Source organism: Aspergillus undulatus (assembly GCF_047715775.1).
Source record: "Aspergillus undulatus strain CBS 261.88 unplaced genomic scaffold BDV17scaffold_21, whole genome shotgun sequence".
Classification (NCBI taxonomy): Eukaryota; Fungi; Ascomycota; class Eurotiomycetes; order Eurotiales; family Aspergillaceae; genus Aspergillus; species Aspergillus undulatus.
Window position 1 is genome coordinate 429,087 of NW_027396625.1, and position 17,159 is coordinate 446,245.

The following is a 17,159-nucleotide window of genomic DNA, read 5'->3' on the forward strand; positions in this document are numbered from 1 at the left end:
ATGGCCGGCAGTGCTCAAACAGGGTAGGGCACCTACACTACCTACACCAAGGCCAAGCTGATTCTGTTGCCATGAAGATTCTATACATCCAGGTGCCTGATTGTTTTGTTTCGTGGTGAAGAATGGTAGAGCGGAGTATAAAGTAGACCGTACCGAGTACAGGTCGATAGGAGATACAATAACGTAGAGCACCTTTACTGGCTCAACACTGCCTGGGAGAGCCGACTCTCCTCTGCATGTTGTGTGACCCTATTTCATGGTGGCCTATAGGTACTGCAGCTTGAGTATGGTCACAGCCATGTCGCCATAGACACCCCATCCTTATCGCTCGTCCGCATTACTGGCATCGACCGTCCAAGTAGAGTGTAGGCAAAGGCAGCAGTGCTGTTCTCGTACTTTTACGGCCAATATCTACTACATTCAAGGGCCCGCACGAAGGAGACTGGGAGGAGCGGACTCTGCTCATTCTCACGCCTGAGTGAGGCAAAGCCATTAATGACATCCCTCAAGCCCCCTGGCGCTGTCCGCAACATGGGTCGAAGAACGTCAGTCGACAATCGCATGCGTGGTGTGATATCACAACAAAGAAAAACAAAACAAAGGCAAAAGGGGAAACAGCCCTAACTGACGGTACGGGGGGACGCAAATAACTATAGTTGAGGCGAGGCCAGTCCAGGATAAACCATTTCCAAAGAATGTCGATACCCGATCCATGGATCAAGGATGCGATCAAAGCGTTGAGTTTGGGCGTAGTACTGCACCATCCATGGTCATCGCTTCGACCATGGAATCAAAGCAAAGTAAGAAAACGAGCGACAGCGGCTGAGGAATCCGGGCGAACATCATTGAGTCTCAATTCTCGAAGTCAAGTTGCTTTGGGAAGATCTATCGATCTCCTCAAATTCTTAATCCTCGGAGTAAGATGGTAGCTGGGGGTTGGATCTGGAACTGCTGATTGGTTGTTTTTCTTTTTCTTCAAATCTGATAGTTTCGTGCTTTGGCCTCTGCGTTTCTGCGGGTGAGGACAGGGCAAAAGTCTGCTCAATGCCCAATGCTCACTGCTCGGGTCTCGTCCAGGGCCGGGGAGGTCAGGTGCATTTCCAGATATTCGTGAGTAGACTAAACTGCTGTACTGAATCAATATCACAACGTGGGAACGCTCACAAACAGAGAACTCCCTTCGTTCCGCCGTTCCCCCGTTCCCACTAACCAGGCGACCGGCTCCCGATTCTTTCATCTCGAAATCAATTTCGATCCACCCAGATCGAACCCCAGCCTAGGGCTGGAATGGCACGCTGAGCACTGACCGGACGTTGGCACGGTCTAGAGTCCTCCGAGTGGTAGTAATAACTAGTAAGATTCGTGGACGTTGAAACAGACAAAGAATGTCTTGGGCACTTGCAGTTTCCGGCGGAATGGAAGCGCTCGCTTACGGTGCTATTGACGCCGTCGCTGTCGTGGACGTGGACGTCACGAGAATAAGGTTCTTTGTTCTGCTGCTATCCGGGGCAGGCCGGGATTCGAGCACAGGTAGGTCTGACTCCAGACTCATGAAGACTGAAGCTAGGGTCCATCATGGTCGAGGGTATCAACAGGAAGCGGTAGCAACTACGTTGTAGTGTGCACTTTGCCTGCCAACTGCCAGCACCAATGGTCCATGGATAGAAGAGAGTAAGAACGATGTGTTAGTCTATCGATTTGGTTTGCCAGTCAGCCTTGAGCTCATCGATGTAAGCTCAGCTCCAGGCTGCCCGTCACATACAGATGCTCATCGATGAATGCGATTCGTGAAGGGAGAATCAAATAGTTGGGTTGTATGCTCCACTGTCTACCTGCGGTATGGAGGAGACTATAGACCCGACTCTTAGGTCGATAGAGGAGATGACGAGGCCAGTGCCGGGGGTAGCACGGTCCTACTCGGGTACCTCCTAGGTAGACCCCTAATCACGACGGGATCGAATCGGGAACCTGAGTGCAAGTGAGAAATGTGAATGAAGATGGCATCAGAATAAGAGCAGAGCAATGCATAATAATCTTGTGTAATGCTGTAATGCTGTACTGCGTATGAATACCAGAGACACCTGTATTTCGTACTGTATTGCCGTACTTCTAAGTGAGTAACCGGTGATACAGCACTAACCGCAAACAGCAAGCAGAGAGCCGCCTCGGCGAGACGATCGGGAACCTCAGCTGGTCCCCGAACGCGCAGATGTGAAGCCCGATCGAGGGGCATCCAATCAAAGCCCTTCCTTCGACGCCGGAGGTTTCTCGACGTCATGCTTCGTCTTCCAAGGGTTCGGTTGGGGGCTTTGGTATCAGTGGTACATTCCGGTTGAACCATGGCACGGCCACGGGCAACCGTTATGGCACTTTAAAGCTGGGCGTTTGTTTGAATGCTGACGGATGTTGTGTACATTCACTTTAATTATATGGTTGTTCAGGTTCATGTTGGACCACCAGAGGGGTGGTTATCACCAGGGCTTTCGGGGACTACCTGACTGACAGACTCCGTCACGGGTACTGAGGGAGAATACGAGAAGGACTTGACGGTACTGTATGTAAACTTGAACTGGGCCACTTCAGGTTTACGCTGATCAGATTTGCAATCCTGACAGGTGCATGGGCCGCTGGGTTCGCAGACCAGGCCCGACAGTCAGGAAACAGCGGCGGATGCGAGAGCGCCGTTCGCTCCACTTCTGCTCTCCTCTAGGCTCGCATTCGCCCTTCCAGTCCAGGGCCCTCTGCAGCGAGCAGGGGTTCCCAGTCTATCGTCTCTTGGGGTTGCACGGCAGGTGGAATCGTGCGAATAGTTCTGATAAAATCAGTAGCTGTTGTGACCGTGAGTTTATGCAGCTACCAACATCTGCACTCTGCAAGTTCCAACTTCTCAGAGTCAATGGGGACCATGGACCAGAAGAATTTCGCGCATATTAATTGATGCCTGATAGCCTGGGGCAGAGTCTCCCCTTTTGGCGTCCAGAGTGGTGCCCGGTCGCAGTCCCGCAGTGGCCGAGAGACGATCCCGATGGACGTGCACAGAAACTCTGAGTTTTATCTCAAATACTTCCCGTGTTTTAGATTGAGCCCTGATATAGCCCTAAGGGTTCGTTAACATCGCGGACCTTCGAGACGGGGGCATCTGCTCAGTTTCGGCCAACTCCACCGGCGCTTCGTGTTGAATCAATAGTCGTCTGGAATTCTTGGCTGTCGGCTGTTGAGAGCCAATCAATGCTAACGGCGGCTGACTGCCGGTTATGTTGTATGTTGATGCGCAGTGTATATTTTTTTTAGGTATAGGTTGCTTGTGACTTCATAGAGCACCCCGAACCGGCGTTTAGATTAGAGTCAGAAGATATCATGATGCATAATCGGTGTACTCCGTATGTACGTGCCTGTACGACCGTTTCGTTTGCCCACGGTGGCTTGTACCACAAGGCTGATCTGAGTACCCGTCGCATGGCAAGGTCGTACAAGCAGAACTCATCTGACAGTCGGGTCACATTTCTCACCGATTCAATAGTTTATGAAGAGCCTGTCTTGGAAGTGTGCACAGCACCGGTCACTGCACAATGCACATGAGCTGCCAACTGGCGACTCAGGTACGCCGCGGCAAATATGGGGCCGAGGCTATCCAGTCAAATGTGCTGAAGAGGAGAGCTTCACTTTAAGTTTCAAAAGAGGCTCTGACGTTAACTGCCAAATATCAGGGCAGGGGGTCCATATTCCAGATGCGGTGCCCCTTGGGGGCCCTTGGCGAGATCGCGAGATCGTGACTTGGCATGCCCGAGCATCTCCGGAAACGCCCAGTAGCTGATTTAATTTGAGGGCGGGCGGGAGATCTCAATAGCGCTGCAGTGACATCGAGGCCAGGCGAAGTCGTCAGGAAATGTTACCAGTCACTTAGAAATGCCGTCATAAAAGCTCCGTTATGTGGCTTTCTGGGCGTTGCAACTTGCGAGTGGGTTGTGGAGTGCGAAGATATCAAATCCAACTCCCGTTTATCTTTTCCTAAAATCGCTTAGTGTCAGGAGCAGGATTCCAGCATGACAAATACCTTAATTTGGCGGCAAATCAAAGACTTGGATCGGGGCCAGCGTTCCCACGCTCTGCATCGCAAAGGGTTCGTGCTTCCCGCTAATTTAGCCTATGGCGTACGGAGTCTATGGGCGACTGGATTGAAATATCTGCTCCGTAATAATGTCATCCTCCTCTTCCCCTTTCAGGCCTTGGCGACGGCCCAACGGCGTCTAGCTCGTGGCGCCTGCCGCGTCGCCCTTCAGCTGGGACAGGGATCGCTGCGTAATTGGCCGTATAGCGACCGCATGTCAGGTACCGAAAGCGATGACAGATTGACAGGAGAGTAGAGGCGCCCCGTTATCCACTACCCACAGTCTCCGAGGCCATGGCCAGCGCTTGCTCTGTGCGCGCTTCTAGCCTGTCGCAGAGGTCGAATTTGTCTGCGACTCTGCGCAGAGGTTTTACTCATGATGAAACGAGATGCGCTTTCCTTCTTCAGGCATCACGACGATGTTGAACATTCAATAGTTCTGGAATATATTTGAGGCCGAAAAAAAGCTAAAACATAACCAGGAGCGTGGAGTACGTGGTCGGCCTATCACGGGAGCGCGATCAGATCGAGCGCTAAGAATAGCGGTGGCTGCTATGGTGGTTGTGCCTCGCCTTCCATGACAGCGGGAACCTGAATCTTGATTCTATATCGACCGCGCATTCCGAAAGAGGAGAGACAGAACGAATCGTCGGATAGTAGTTGCTAGTACAACCTCAGAGTCGAACCTGGGGAGGTCCCCGAGTCGCCGTGGCTGCACAGAGGTAACCTTGGACTACCACAATATCTTGTTCAGTTGCTGGAGGCGATCGCGTGAGCAAGACATGGAATCCTGGACAGATCATATTCAATAGTCCGAGGCGCGGAGACCGCGTGTCCGCCACATTTTTCTCGTTGTAGACTTGGAGAAGCAATCTGCAGAAATTACCGGAAAGGGGGCAGGATCAGCCACAATGAGATCTGTCGGATATCCGCCATGCTGGATCTGGCGCAGCTGCTTTCATAGCAGGATTTGGGGTCCCTGCAGAAGAAACGTGAGGGCCCGAGGGGGTGGTATCGTCAATCATCCTGGGCGCAGATGGAGGGTGATCTTCTCGATTATTCCTTGCCCGGTCTGCTGCGATGTATCAACTCTGGGTAACACGAGCCTTCCACCATGACTCGGGTTTTATCCAGGATTGCTGAAGAGATTGTTGGATGCCGAATGGTCGCTGGATGACAAGAGCCGGTGGTCGGGTGCCTGCCTCGTCTCCCATGCAGGGCCATCTGGGCCCAGAGACCTGAGGCAGCGGACGAGAGATGGTCGATTGATGCGCACACGAAGCAGCCTGTCAAGAGCGGAGGAGCGTTGTTGAGGCCTGAGGCTGCCGATCGTAGCCTAAGTGGGTGAAACTTCTGGAGTCAAAAGATTCCAAATCATGAAGGACGCTAGCAGTTAGTGTGCGCCAATCATGATCGTCGCCAACGGTTTCTCTCAGAACAGCGAGAACAGACGTTGCGGTCGAGAAAAGGAGAGCTGGGCTCGGATGGAGAGCAGGAGATGGCTGGCTGAGTCCACGGTTCCATGGCACCTGCCGCTGTCAACTCCCCTTGTTCGAGCTTGGGTGCCAGTACTGCAGACTCAGCACTCAGTCTCCTTCATCAAGGTCAACAAGGTCAATGCACGCAAGATCTGTCATTCTCGGACGGCCCACTCTTGGCTCCTGTCCCCAATGGCCTTGTCCAGCCTGGCACAATATTACTGTCTTTGTTCTATTCATCTCGATTCTTTAGAATATACAGAAAAACGAAAATATACTCATGCTATGGTCTCGTAGTCAATCCGCTCTCTTCACACTCCATATCAGTATATATTATCTACTTCTCTGGCAGCATACTCTGTACTCTATAGCCATCGCTGACCGGAATTCTCTTTCCGAGGTACAGCCCCGCTAAGTGATGATCGCTGAGCATAGCGTCTTTCTGACATCTCGGAGCTGTTCGCTCTGCAATCTGGAGCTCCCGGTCGCATCGCGGTTAATTTATGCGTCGCCTAACATCTAGAACAGCCTCCCTGGTTCTCGGTACCGCAGTAAACTTGACAATTGCTTTCTTCTTGGATTTCCCCTGAACCCGGCTCCACTGATCCCTCCTTCCAGTTGATCATCCAGATTGATGGGATCGGAAATGGGATTCTTTCCCAGCTGATGGGACCTCTCGGTGCTGCCGAAGCTTCTCATGTATATTGCATGCATATTTTAATTGCACTTAGTAGCCCCAATCCAGAAAGTGCGCTTCTGAAAGCTTCAATACGCTATACGGAATCAAAAGAGGTAAATAGTCAGTACACCTCGTTTCATGTAGATGCAAGCTGGAGACAGAGTGTCTCTGACCTAAGCCGGTTTGCTATATAGCGGCAAATCTCCCTACGATTCGGAAACGCCAGCGCCTCAAGGACAGACAGGAACTTTCTTTGCCTTTTTGCAAAGATGAAGCTGGTGATGTTTTGGAAAAGTCCACCAGAGCGCTTCCTTGGAACGAGGGCGGTTTTTTTGTCACGATGGGGGCGGGTTAACCGAAAGCAGATACTGCAACGCCAGCCCGGTCTTCCCCACCGTTAGCTTCTTCAAGTGTCATGATTTCATGGGGCAAGTGTAAGCCTCCTGACTGGGAGATGGCCCTCCATCGTCCTGAATGGCCCTCTGCCGCGACCCACTGTAATTACATACGGGCTGGATACCAATCTTACCACAAAATAGAGAATAAAATAAAAAGCCCAAACGGGAATTATGAATTATCAAAAAGCATGGGTGATGGAGGCTATTGTCTGTCCCCTTTAGCACTCCGTTTCTCTCTATTTATTCCTCCGACAACTGTCAGCTCCAAGATCTTGGATCAGATCTTCTCTCATAGCGTGCTCGACGGGTGGAGCTGCATCCATTGCTCGTCTCTCCCTGGTGGGCATTAATTCGACTCTTCTCTCTCGTATATCTACCTTCGACTCTCTCCCACCTCGACCACTACTCTTTTCACATCCAACTCGACACCACAACACCACGACTACAACACTACAACATCGCAAAATCACAGCACAGTACTCTGCCTCACCTCAATTGACTTTGCTGAAACCCAATACTCCGGTCCAACGGCACTCCACTGTAAGCATCAACACCCGCCACATTCTGCAACAGCCCTCGCCGACCCAACCCCCGCCGCAACTCATTTTTGCGCTGTCTCACTTCTAACTTTTATACTTAGACAGCCAACTATATACATCCACACCATAAAACCAACCTTATCTTCACGCAGCAGCAATGGCTCCCACTCACCGTCGTGGACCTTGGGTCCCTGAAGAGGACCAGCTACTCCTCCAACTCGTCCGCGAGCAAGGCCCTAACAATTGGGTCCGCATCTCTCAACACATGCACTACCGTTCTCCCAAGCAATGCCGGGAGCGATACCACCAAAACCTCAAGTCTTCACTCAACCGCGAGCCCATCTCCGCCGAGGAGGGCCTGATCATCGAGCGCATGGTCAGCGAAATGGGAAGGTGCTGGGCTGAGATTGCCCGCCGGCTAGGAAACCGCAGCGACAACGCCGTCAAGAACTGGTGGAACGGCAGCATGAACCGCAAGCGACGAGGCCTGCACAGCGTCACCTCGCCTCACTCGCACTCGCGCACACCACACGGCCGCATCGAGGCTCCTTACCACCGCGCCTCCCTGGGGAGCAGTCCCATCCTCCGCTCTCGATACCCCTCCCTCTCGCACTCCCACACCCTCTCCCATATCGACAACAGACCTCTCACCTCCTGGACAAAGTCCGCACCTTCATCCCGCCGTGAATCCTGCTCCACGGCCTCGACCTACTCCCGCCAACTCACACCCATCTACACCCTTCCTGCTCTGAACCGCCCTGTCGAAGCGCCCTTGACATCTCCCGCCTTCTCAGATACCTCCAACGCTCCATCCCTCGACCCACCGTCCATGGTCTCCGACCATAACTCGGTCTCTTCCTCTCCTCGCACTCTGGCCTCGCCACAACTCCTCCCCCTCCCAGTCGACACCCGCTACCAATACGAAACTCTCCCAAGACCGCAGATCTCAGACGAGATGTACATCTCCAACTTCCCCGGAAAGAGCAGCGGTCTATTTCCAGAGCCCTCAAAACCCCGATGGGTTCCCGAGCACCACCATCAATCCTACTACCTTTCTCTTTCCGAAGAGAAAATCGAGCACCAGCCGCGGCGTGACTCGCGGATGGGCCTGGACAACCTCCTGAACTAAATGATCGCACGATTATTTTCCTCACACCATAAATACTAATGCTCTGTATATTTACCACTTATGAGACCCTCCGGAAGCGTCTTCTGTATATGCTTGGGTCTGAACCCGAATTACTATTTTCCTTTGTTCTGGATTTTCTTATGTACAAAAATCTTCTCTTTCTCGGGATTGTGGATTGATGGATGGGTGGACGGATGGCAAAAGCATGGCTTGATTTTAGGAGCTGGGGAGTGAAGAATGGTTGGGTTGCATGCGTTGGATTCAATAATACCCCATGGTTGTTACGGTTTCGTTGTCATGGTCTCGAGATGTCTAATATTACTAGTATATACTACAATCTAATGGTATCACTATGAACAACCCCGAGATCTTGAACTGCTTCTTCATCACCGAAGTAATCCGCACTCCGTACAGATGTAGCAAAGTATGACCAATTTCATTGGCAAAGATAGTAACACAGTGCCAGTCTTACTGCATATCACCCCCCTCCATGATCATCCTCGCACGAATCACCTCACGAGGAGCCGGCAAGGAGAAAGCAACGAGGTGGAACTGAACTCCGGTGGAGGCCAGGGCCAGCGAGGACTCTAGAAGGAGCCGGCATCTGTAAGCTGCGGGGGTGTGGGTATTGGTAAAGAAGACCTGAACTTCCAGGACCCGACAGGACAGGACACGGACAGGGAGTTACCGATTGTGCATGGGACTGAGACTGCCAGTGCCAGTGCCAGCCATGCACCTGAATGCAGCCAGCTTCCTTCTGGGGAATCTGTCTGGACTGCGACTGGTGGCCGAGGGCGAGGCTTGGGAGTTGAGATCGATAGGTCTATTTCTAATCTGCCCGGTGCGATCCACGAACGAAACGGACGGGCAAGGAGGGGGAGATTGTGTCTGTAGCTGCATCTAGGTTTTATTTTGGCTTGGGAGGAGGTTTCCATCAGACTGGATCGGTTCATGCGGGATTGATTTAGAGAGAATTGATCGATGGATGATGGACGGAAGGATTCGCGCTGGGTTTGGTTTGGGCACACATACGGAATCAGAGTAGAATGGCTTGACGAGATGGCTGATGAGACAGGAGGGAGATGAGATGAGAGATCACTTGGGATGCCAGGACACCAGCCAATTGCTCTGGTTGCTCCTGCCTTCTCTTTCTCTCCCGTCGAGCTACCTTACGAGACTGCCTACAGAGGAAGGTGCTACGGAGGACTGGTGATGAGCCAAGAAATCTTTCACCGGCCTGCTGCCTGTCAGGTCTCTCGACCTTAACTCAGGATCACCACGGCGGAAGCGAAAAAGCAACGAGAACTGCAACAAACTTTTCAGCCAAAGCCATCGCGCTGGGCCAGCTATAGCAGACGCATTATGCCACTCCTCATCAACGCGACCCCTGCCCAAAACTCTTAGCTCTGTCTGCCTCTGACAGTTCGACAGGACCTTTTGACGGCACGGGCCACGCCTGCTTCCCTCCCTCTAAAAGAGACAAGACAGGAAGGGGGAGGGAAGAACGACTGGATGGATGGATCCTTCAGCCATCCTTCAGCCTGACTCGAGTTGTCAGTTTGCCAGTCATCAGTCGCCACAGACACAGGCCTCGGAGGGAAGAGAAGGGAAGAGCAGGTGATGCCATGCACCACGTCTCTCAAGCCTCGTCGTGAGTCTGGCTCTGGCGGTGGTCACTGGTTGTTTGGATTCGATAGTCTTCCTGGCTTGCATCAGCGCCGATCGATGATGGGCCGTTGTGAGCTGGCGCTCATCATCTGGGCTCTGGATCGTTGATGGCCAGTCGATTCTGCTCTCCGGTTCATCCTGAGGCTTCCGAGGATTCAAGGATGGAATCCTATTCCTCGGCCTCGAGTACCTAGTTCCCGTACAGAGTAAGTGCATGCTATCTCGACTCCCAGCGACTCAGCGAGCACGGACCCGGCCAAAAGGAAATCGTCCGGGGGCGAGTCATGACATGATGACACCACGACTAAGCAATTCGGTCAAGATGCAGCTTTGGTACGTCTCTGCGGGATAGCTGCAGGATCACGGAGGTTGAAACAAAGGGGCAAATGGCTTGGGAGCTTGGAGCAGCGGACAAAGAGTTGTGACTTGACTCTCTAGGACCCACGGTTCCCAGGACGAGGTTCCAGATCGAGTCGCTGGAGCCGATCCTGCCGCCCTTCCGCGAACGGTCAGACTCGCTCTTTTCTGGCTCTGTGAAAGTGCTCCTATCCACTCAGTAGCAGTCAGAGTTGACTTATCAAGTCCGGACAAGCGTCATCCTGCGATGCTGACCGTTGTATGAGCGCCAAATTCAACAACGTCCTCGCCTCGGAACATCCATCCGCTATGCAGATTCTCGTCGCATAAGCTGGCGCTGATCGCCCTCTTTTCTCTCTGGCGTTCTCCGATCTGATTTGGATTATCGTGCTTTTGCGCCTGCATGGTGCAACTACAGCTACGGGCTGCACTCTGCACGGGCTGTTTGATGCGTGGCGGGAGCAGCACCGCAACTGCCGGATCTGTAGTCTATGGAGCACTCTGCAGCAATTTCGCCGTCGAAAAGCCCAGCAGGCGGAGCAGCACTTATGCCACTGACGTATCGCTTCAGTTGATCTGTCGCCTTCCTGGGCTGCCGTCTGCTCTACGAGGTAGGTACGGTGTGCTTGCCGTGGGCTGCGGAGCCACAGATGCAACATATCCAAATTTGAAGTATAACGGGCGGGACCTATAACGTCCGAAGGACGAGATGAAGCTAATCAAGCTATGTCAAGAGCGCATCATGATTCTGTTCTTGTCAATTATTGCAAGCAAGACGCGAGCAGAAGGTCAAGCTCCGAGTTAACCACAACAATCCGTCCGCTGCGGAAATAACAACCGCAGAATCTCCCATCATATATCAGACCATCGATCTCGATGACATGACGAGCGTTGAAACCGTTTCGATCCAAAGAACTCAACTAGGGAGCTGTCTAGCCTAGGCTAAGAGAACCAGACCCAGAGTCAGCCAGGCTGAGTGCCAGCCAGATCCGGTCCAGGTCAAGATCCACCCAGTCTGAGCCACAACCTGGTGAGCGTTGTGCCTCTGCCCAGTGCTCGCCGTAGACGGTTCCGTTTTAGGGAAAAGAACATGGCGCCGGGGGGGAGGGGGGCAGGATGAACGACGGAGTACGAAGTAGATACGGGGTGCCTCCAATAAACTGCAGCAAAAACCTGGCCCCTGCAAAAGCGGCCCAGATCAGAGACAGAACCAGACGAGCCAAAGGTTTGAACCATGGTCGGCTGTGCATAGTGGATGTATGTGGGCTGGAAATACTCCAGTGGAGTCTACCAGGAAAGGTCTCGGATATGAAACGGTCGCCTGTTGCCGCCGGGCTCGGGGTTACGGAGCGTTGCGGTAAGGTTAACTAGTAACTACGAGGACAGTTCAAGAATTTGAGATCCCGATGGGAGTGCGAGGTTTAGCTGGGGACTTGAGTTTGGGGAAGTTATTTATATGGCACTACCATTATTACTCCTAGCAGTTGTATTTGAAAGCAGTATCAACTCCCTTGGGAGAAGTATGAAGCTCTACTCTGCAGATAAGTCTACAAAGAAGCTTACCCGTAAGCTGTAACCCAACAATCTGGTTCTGCTCACGTAACGTCACAGAAAATTCATCGACAAAGTTCACTCCCGAAACCCTCACGGCAACTGGACTTTCCAGCCGCATGGTACTGGATCTGGATCTGGAACCCAGTTAACCTCATGGCGTATTAGGGCCTTCTACAAATCCCAAACTTACAGTTCTGGGACATCCTCAAGCTCAAGCTCAAGCTCAAGGGGCCGCTCGCAAGGACCAAACCAAAGGCATAGACAGACGGTGGACCCCACCATCTCAAACCCTCGATTTCTCAGTAGTCAATTCATAATTCGCAGCACCTCCAGTTCTACCCTCTGCCGAAGCCCAATTCCCAAATCCCAAATAATCCTGTGTTTCGTGTGCAGTGTGCACAGTGCTGCAGCCCCAGAATACGGGACTCCGGGTACGGAGCATGGAGCACAAGTTAGTAGCTAGAGCCTGGATTTTATTGGGCGACGGAGGATCTCGGTCTTGATCGAGCTAGAGCAGATGGAGAATAGCGTACCCGCTCAGATCGGCGAATGAGATTTAGGAGTAGGTGGAATTTTGAACTTGGAAGGTTAGTTTTTTACGGGAACTATGAACGTATTGTGGTATTGACGTATTGCTGTAATGTATTGTATGTCATGTACAGCTGGCTTTCCACATGGGGAACGACTACCACACTACTGACTACTCTTGGTAGTGAGATCGAGCAGATTGTGCGAAAAGGATCTGAGTCAAACTGACGGATTAATAGACTCAGCATGGAGTTGTACAATCGTGGTACAGGCTTTTTGTTGGGACCTAATGTGAGGTCGGGTCGAGTCGAGTGTCCATGTTGTACAAAATGGTCTACTACTCCTTTGAAAATTGTCGTTACTGGGTATGTGATCCTGGGCTTACTTATGTTGCTTAGGGTAATACATAGCCGGCGTTGAGACTCCGGCTTCCCCGCACTTGACCGGTAGAGGAGGAAGTACTTTGTTTGTTCCTTGAGCACATCGACCCATGCAGCTGGTTCCTCGAGGGCGAGGTCAAAGCACGAACTACCAACATGACCGGCAATTGGGTAACGTACCACGTGTGCCCGCCACCTAAGCTGTTGCCGGTGCTCTAATAATATTGCCAGGAAGTTGAATTCGTTTAGCTGGATAGATACCAACTGGTCTGTGATGTTGGCATTGACACCGATACTATGGCTGGCTGGGTTGCACGAAATTTGAAGTTCAGCAATGCCTCAATGTCTCAGGCTCGTCTTAAAGGCATCTGAATCATGCTCGACCTGCCACTTTTGGGGTAAGTCAGACAGGGGGCATGATCTTCGCCTTTGATGTTGATTCGGTCCCAACCCCGGTCCATCGAGGAAAGTACAGAGACTCGAGAGTACTTCATCAAGGTTAGGCTGAGCTGAGTACAACAGTCAGGGTCATGATAGACTCAATACGGCGCGGTAAGCATCACGATGATGAGTTAACTTTTCAATCGGAAGCAGTTGCAAGGCGCCAGCCCTTCTGCTGAAATATGGCTGGGCACCCCTACCTTTTCGAGGCATCACCCAAGACCGCGCGGTCACACAGCAGCCATGCTTGCTTCTTGAAGCCATTGCATTGATAAAGAAGGGTCTGGTTCTAAATTCTGACAGCACGGAAGCGCTGCAGGATGCTCGTTGATCGTTAATCCTGATTCGATGTCGATGATCGGTCGTTGCGCTGAGACGATGCCTTAACATTCGGATTCGAAATTCTATGTATCGTTGCCCATTGCTTTTTCCTCCTGGCGCTCGGGACCTTTCGCTCATTCCTCCCCCCCGAATTCAGAGCCAGTCATTACCACAATACTCTTTTGATTTGACGGAGAGCAGGGATGTGATCCTCTTGTCAAAAGCTCAGCGAAGTGCGATCGGGCCATGGTCCGTATGGTGGCCTGAAGGCTGGTGTGGATGGCCATTCAGCGTATAGTTTCGTTCCAGTCTCTCAGGACAGGGGTCCTGCGCCAGATGCGTATGCTTGCAGAGCAAATCGAGCCAGTCTAAGTCCGATTTGCTTCCAGTTCCGCATCTGGCCTCAGGGATAGTCAAACGGTGAGGCTGGGCCCGGCAATCTTGCTGCAGTGATGACGGCGTCTAACCGTTGGATGGATGCACGTAATGCACTCCTGCGTTTCGAAAAGCGAGGAGAGGGCTCAAAGGATGCTCATTTGCTCATAATATGACCGTAAGGGTCAATAATGAGGGGGACGGACGTCCTCCTGAATGACTTGAATCCTTGCAATTTACGACGCGGGGAGACACAACCACAGTTGTCCGGGCTTCCCTACTGCGTACCTTTGGCCGAGACCAGGGTACATTGTATACACCGACCTCAGACGTTTAAAGGCCAGGTAGAGGCGGAGGGCTGATTTCCAACGGGCGAGCAGCGAGCATATACTGGTCGTGCATCTTATCCCTGTCAGCCCCTGTCCTACCCTACCTACTTCCGCATCAATCCACGCTGTCGGTTCAACATTCTCAATCCATCGGACCGGTCAATTGGATAACGTTGCGAGATATGCTGAATTGGACTGCTTAACCCGATTCATCCGTCAATGATGACACTCTAAGCAAGCCGGAAAATCCATCTCGGTCCAGTTCGGGCGTCACAGGCTCTGCAGCGTATTTGCCAATAGATCGTATAACGATCACTGTTCACGCATGACATGCATAACAGGGCTACAGATCATTCTGATCTCGACTGGGTCAATCACGATAACCAGACAAGTATGCTTCGATGGAGCCTCAGCTCTTGAGGAGGGAAGATACTATCAAGTAGCCAGTATCAAGTCCGCTATGTCGTATGCGTGAGGTTACAGGACAAAATCAGCAGTCTGGGCAACGTATGTGCCTGCAAGGTTAGCTATATTCACACTGCAGGGCTGTTGAGGAGAATCGAGATCATGGCAGGGATATCCATGTAAACGGCGGGGTAGGTGAACGAAAGCACTTCACACAATGCCGGAGGCTGGGACCTGGTGATAGACACATTGTAAACATGGTGATAGAAGTGGCTGCGTTGCAGATGGCTTCAAGCCATGAACCTTGGGTTTGGAATTGTGCTGCACCTGACCCTGGCCGAATCGAGTCCATTGCACTTGCCTTGTAAGGAAGAAGGCCCCTGCTCCAGGAAAGGAAGGTACAATGGAAGGTACAATGGGGGATGGGAGAACAGTCTATGGTAGGAAAGAGCGACCCCGAGGTCTCTATCGTACTTTCCTCACGAGAGACAGGCATTGTTAGGTATGATGGGTTACTGTGTGGCCTGCGGAGATTGAAGGAATACTCTATCGCACTTACCTCACGAGAGAATAGACGGTAATTAAGGAACACGTTGGTCACTTTAAAGTCAAGTTCATGGGGAATCCTCAACGGGCATCCATTAGCATTAACTCAAGAAGTCGAGATCGGCTGTATTAGATTATGTGATGTAGATAGCCACCTCGTCCACAGCCGCCTAGAACGCGAAGCGAAGCAGATGTCGATGTAGATATATGTAAATGCAGACGCCAGTCCAGCCCTAACCCCCTAACCTAAGTAAACATGTCCTCCGCCCTTCGTCTCGGTCCACCCCTTCCTTCAATTTTATCAGAAAACAGTTCCTTGCCCGCATTGCTACCACCGCCGCCTGCAAACTTGGACGGAAACAGCTCACGGACGGACGCGCCGCCCCGTCCCTTAATCGAGATGCCGTTCTCTGCTGCGCCGCGAATCGCGAAGCCCTGGTCTTGGCGATTGGACGCGGAGCCGCGGATATTGACACCTCCTCTCGAGTTGGAGCTGGATGACTCGGGGAAGAGCTCGACGTTGCGGTTTCGACTGGAGTTAGTGTCCTGTGCGCCGTCGACCAAGGGGTTGGAGATGCGTCTCGCGAATAAGTCCGCCGTTTCGTCGGCGGCGTCGATGGCGTCTGAGCGGCGGTGGTTGGAGACCTTAGACGGGAAGAGCTCCCTCTTGAGGTATGTGTTTGCGGTCTTGTTGGGGAAGAGCTCGCGCAAGGTTGTGTCGTCTGAGGAAACAAAGAGCTCGCGGCCTTCGTTGCGGCGATGCGCTGGAGATGAGCGCTCACGGAACCGCCGGCGCGACTCCTGACGCTCGTTTATGTACCCGCCTTCCTGCATCAGAGTGTCCCGGCCTGGAGAGGCACTGCGGTTGCGTAGTCGTCCTGATCGTGCGCCCTCCTCTGGGAACAATTCCAGGTCACGGGCGCGGTCGTAACGGCCTCTCCCACTTCCACTTCCTCTCCTCCGCCGCCCGCGGTCCCAGTCTCTATCATCTCGATCCGCGCTCCCCGCCCCAGTGTCATCATACATATTTGCCGTAATGCCCTCCTCATAATCCTGCTCACGTCGACGGCGCAATTCCCGCCCATCAAACCGCCTCCGTCGATAATCCCCATCGCTATCTCCTCCCCCACGTCGCCGATCCGTTGCCAGTTCTCGTCGCAGACGCTCCCTTGGGTCATGTTCTGGGTGCATCATGTAGAACCGACTCGCCTCGTAGGCGCGCGGCTTCTTCTTGTCGGCCTTGACCGCAGAACGCACCTGGAGAACAGAGTCCGGATGCGAAGAGAGGATCTTGGCTGAGCGGAGTCGAAGCGCGGGTACTTCACCCGGTGCTGTAAGTGTAGCTGTTTCACCCACGCCGTTCGCGGCTTCAGCTTCACTGTCGTGCGTGAGGGCGGCTAGAGCTTGTAGGCCGACTTCGGGACTCGAGTAAACGATGTTCGCGGATGTATCATCGATCCATTCAATGCGGGACGGCGGTTCGAGGGTAAAGTGAGCGGACGCGAACTCCTTGATGTTATCAGTTGTCAAATCGTCAACACCTCGAATGTGAACTTTCTCCGACTGCATTTCCGCTGTTTGGGGGTCAACGATTGAGCCGTCCGCGGCTGGGGCTGTCGTAGCTTGAAGCGTTTGCTCCTATATGCTATTAGTCACAACGGCTTTTGTTTGTTCCAATGTATCCGCACCATCTCGATTGGCTCGGGCTCAGGAAGAGGACCGAGGTCCAGGTCCATGTCGATGTCCATTGTGGCATCCATCGCGTGTGAGGGGGTCGTGGAGAGGTTGGTTGTAATGGTTGTTGTTAGACGGTCGCGACGCTCATTGAAGGAGTGATGGACGAAGAGAAATAAGAGTAGGTTCAGGAAGCGAGAGGGATTTCAAAAAAAAAAAAAAAAAAAATGAGAGCAAGTAAGAGATATGG

General features: G+C 52.5%; 3 protein-coding genes across 3 annotated transcripts; 1 reads left to right on the forward strand and 2 right to left on the reverse strand.

Annotated features, from left to right (window-relative positions):
* The first annotated feature begins 6,874 nt into the window (after positions 1-6,874).
* flbD (putative MYB family conidiophore development protein FlbD) lies at positions 6,875-8,689 on the forward strand. Its single transcript, XM_073757780.1, has 2 exons — positions 6,875-7,203; positions 7,304-8,689. Exon 2 carries the CDS (start codon positions 7,360-7,362, stop codon positions 8,329-8,331), a length of 972 nt encoding a protein of 323 aa, XP_073616162.1. The 5' UTR covers positions 6,875-7,203; positions 7,304-7,359; the 3' UTR covers positions 8,332-8,689.
* A 1,485-nt stretch (positions 8,690-10,174) lies between these two features.
* BDV17DRAFT_80601 (uncharacterized protein) lies at positions 10,175-11,243 on the reverse strand. Its single transcript, XM_073765164.1, has 3 exons — positions 10,612-11,243; positions 10,252-10,544; positions 10,175-10,189 (listed from the first exon to the last, which is right to left on the reverse strand). Exons 1-2 carry the CDS (start codon positions 11,013-11,015, stop codon positions 10,304-10,306), a joined length of 645 nt encoding a protein of 214 aa, XP_073616163.1. The 5' UTR covers positions 11,016-11,243; the 3' UTR covers positions 10,175-10,189; positions 10,252-10,303.
* A 4,091-nt stretch (positions 11,244-15,334) lies between these two features.
* On the reverse strand, positions 15,335-17,125 carry BDV17DRAFT_262428 (NCBP3 domain-containing protein). Its single transcript, XM_073757781.1, has 2 exons — positions 16,924-17,125; positions 15,335-16,873 (listed from the first exon to the last, which is right to left on the reverse strand). The coding sequence occupies exons 1-2, from the start codon at positions 16,993-16,995 to the stop codon at positions 15,482-15,484; spliced, it is 1,464 nt and encodes a 487-aa protein (XP_073616164.1). The 5' UTR covers positions 16,996-17,125; the 3' UTR covers positions 15,335-15,481.
* Positions 17,126-17,159: the final 34 nt, after the last annotated feature.

Bases quoted from the DNA above. Each gene is read 5' to 3' on its own strand.
- flbD (XM_073757780.1), top strand. From the start codon at position 7,360: ATGGCTCCCACTCACCGTCGTGGACCTTGGGTCCCTGAAGAGGACCAG.
- BDV17DRAFT_80601 (XM_073765164.1), bottom strand. From the start codon at position 11,015: ATGTTGCATCTGTGGCTCCGCAGCCCACGGCAAGCACACCGTACCTAC. The intron at 10,545-10,611 runs GTCAGCATCGCA...CTGAGTGGATAG, and splicing joins AATTTGGCGCTCATACAACG to GAGCACTTTCACAGAGCCAG.
- BDV17DRAFT_262428 (XM_073757781.1), bottom strand. From the start codon at position 16,995: ATGGATGCCACAATGGACATCGACATGGACCTGGACCTCGGTCCTCTT. The intron at 16,874-16,923 runs GTGCGGATACAT...AATAGCATATAG, and splicing joins AGCCCGAGCCAATCGAGATG to GAGCAAACGCTTCAAGCTAC.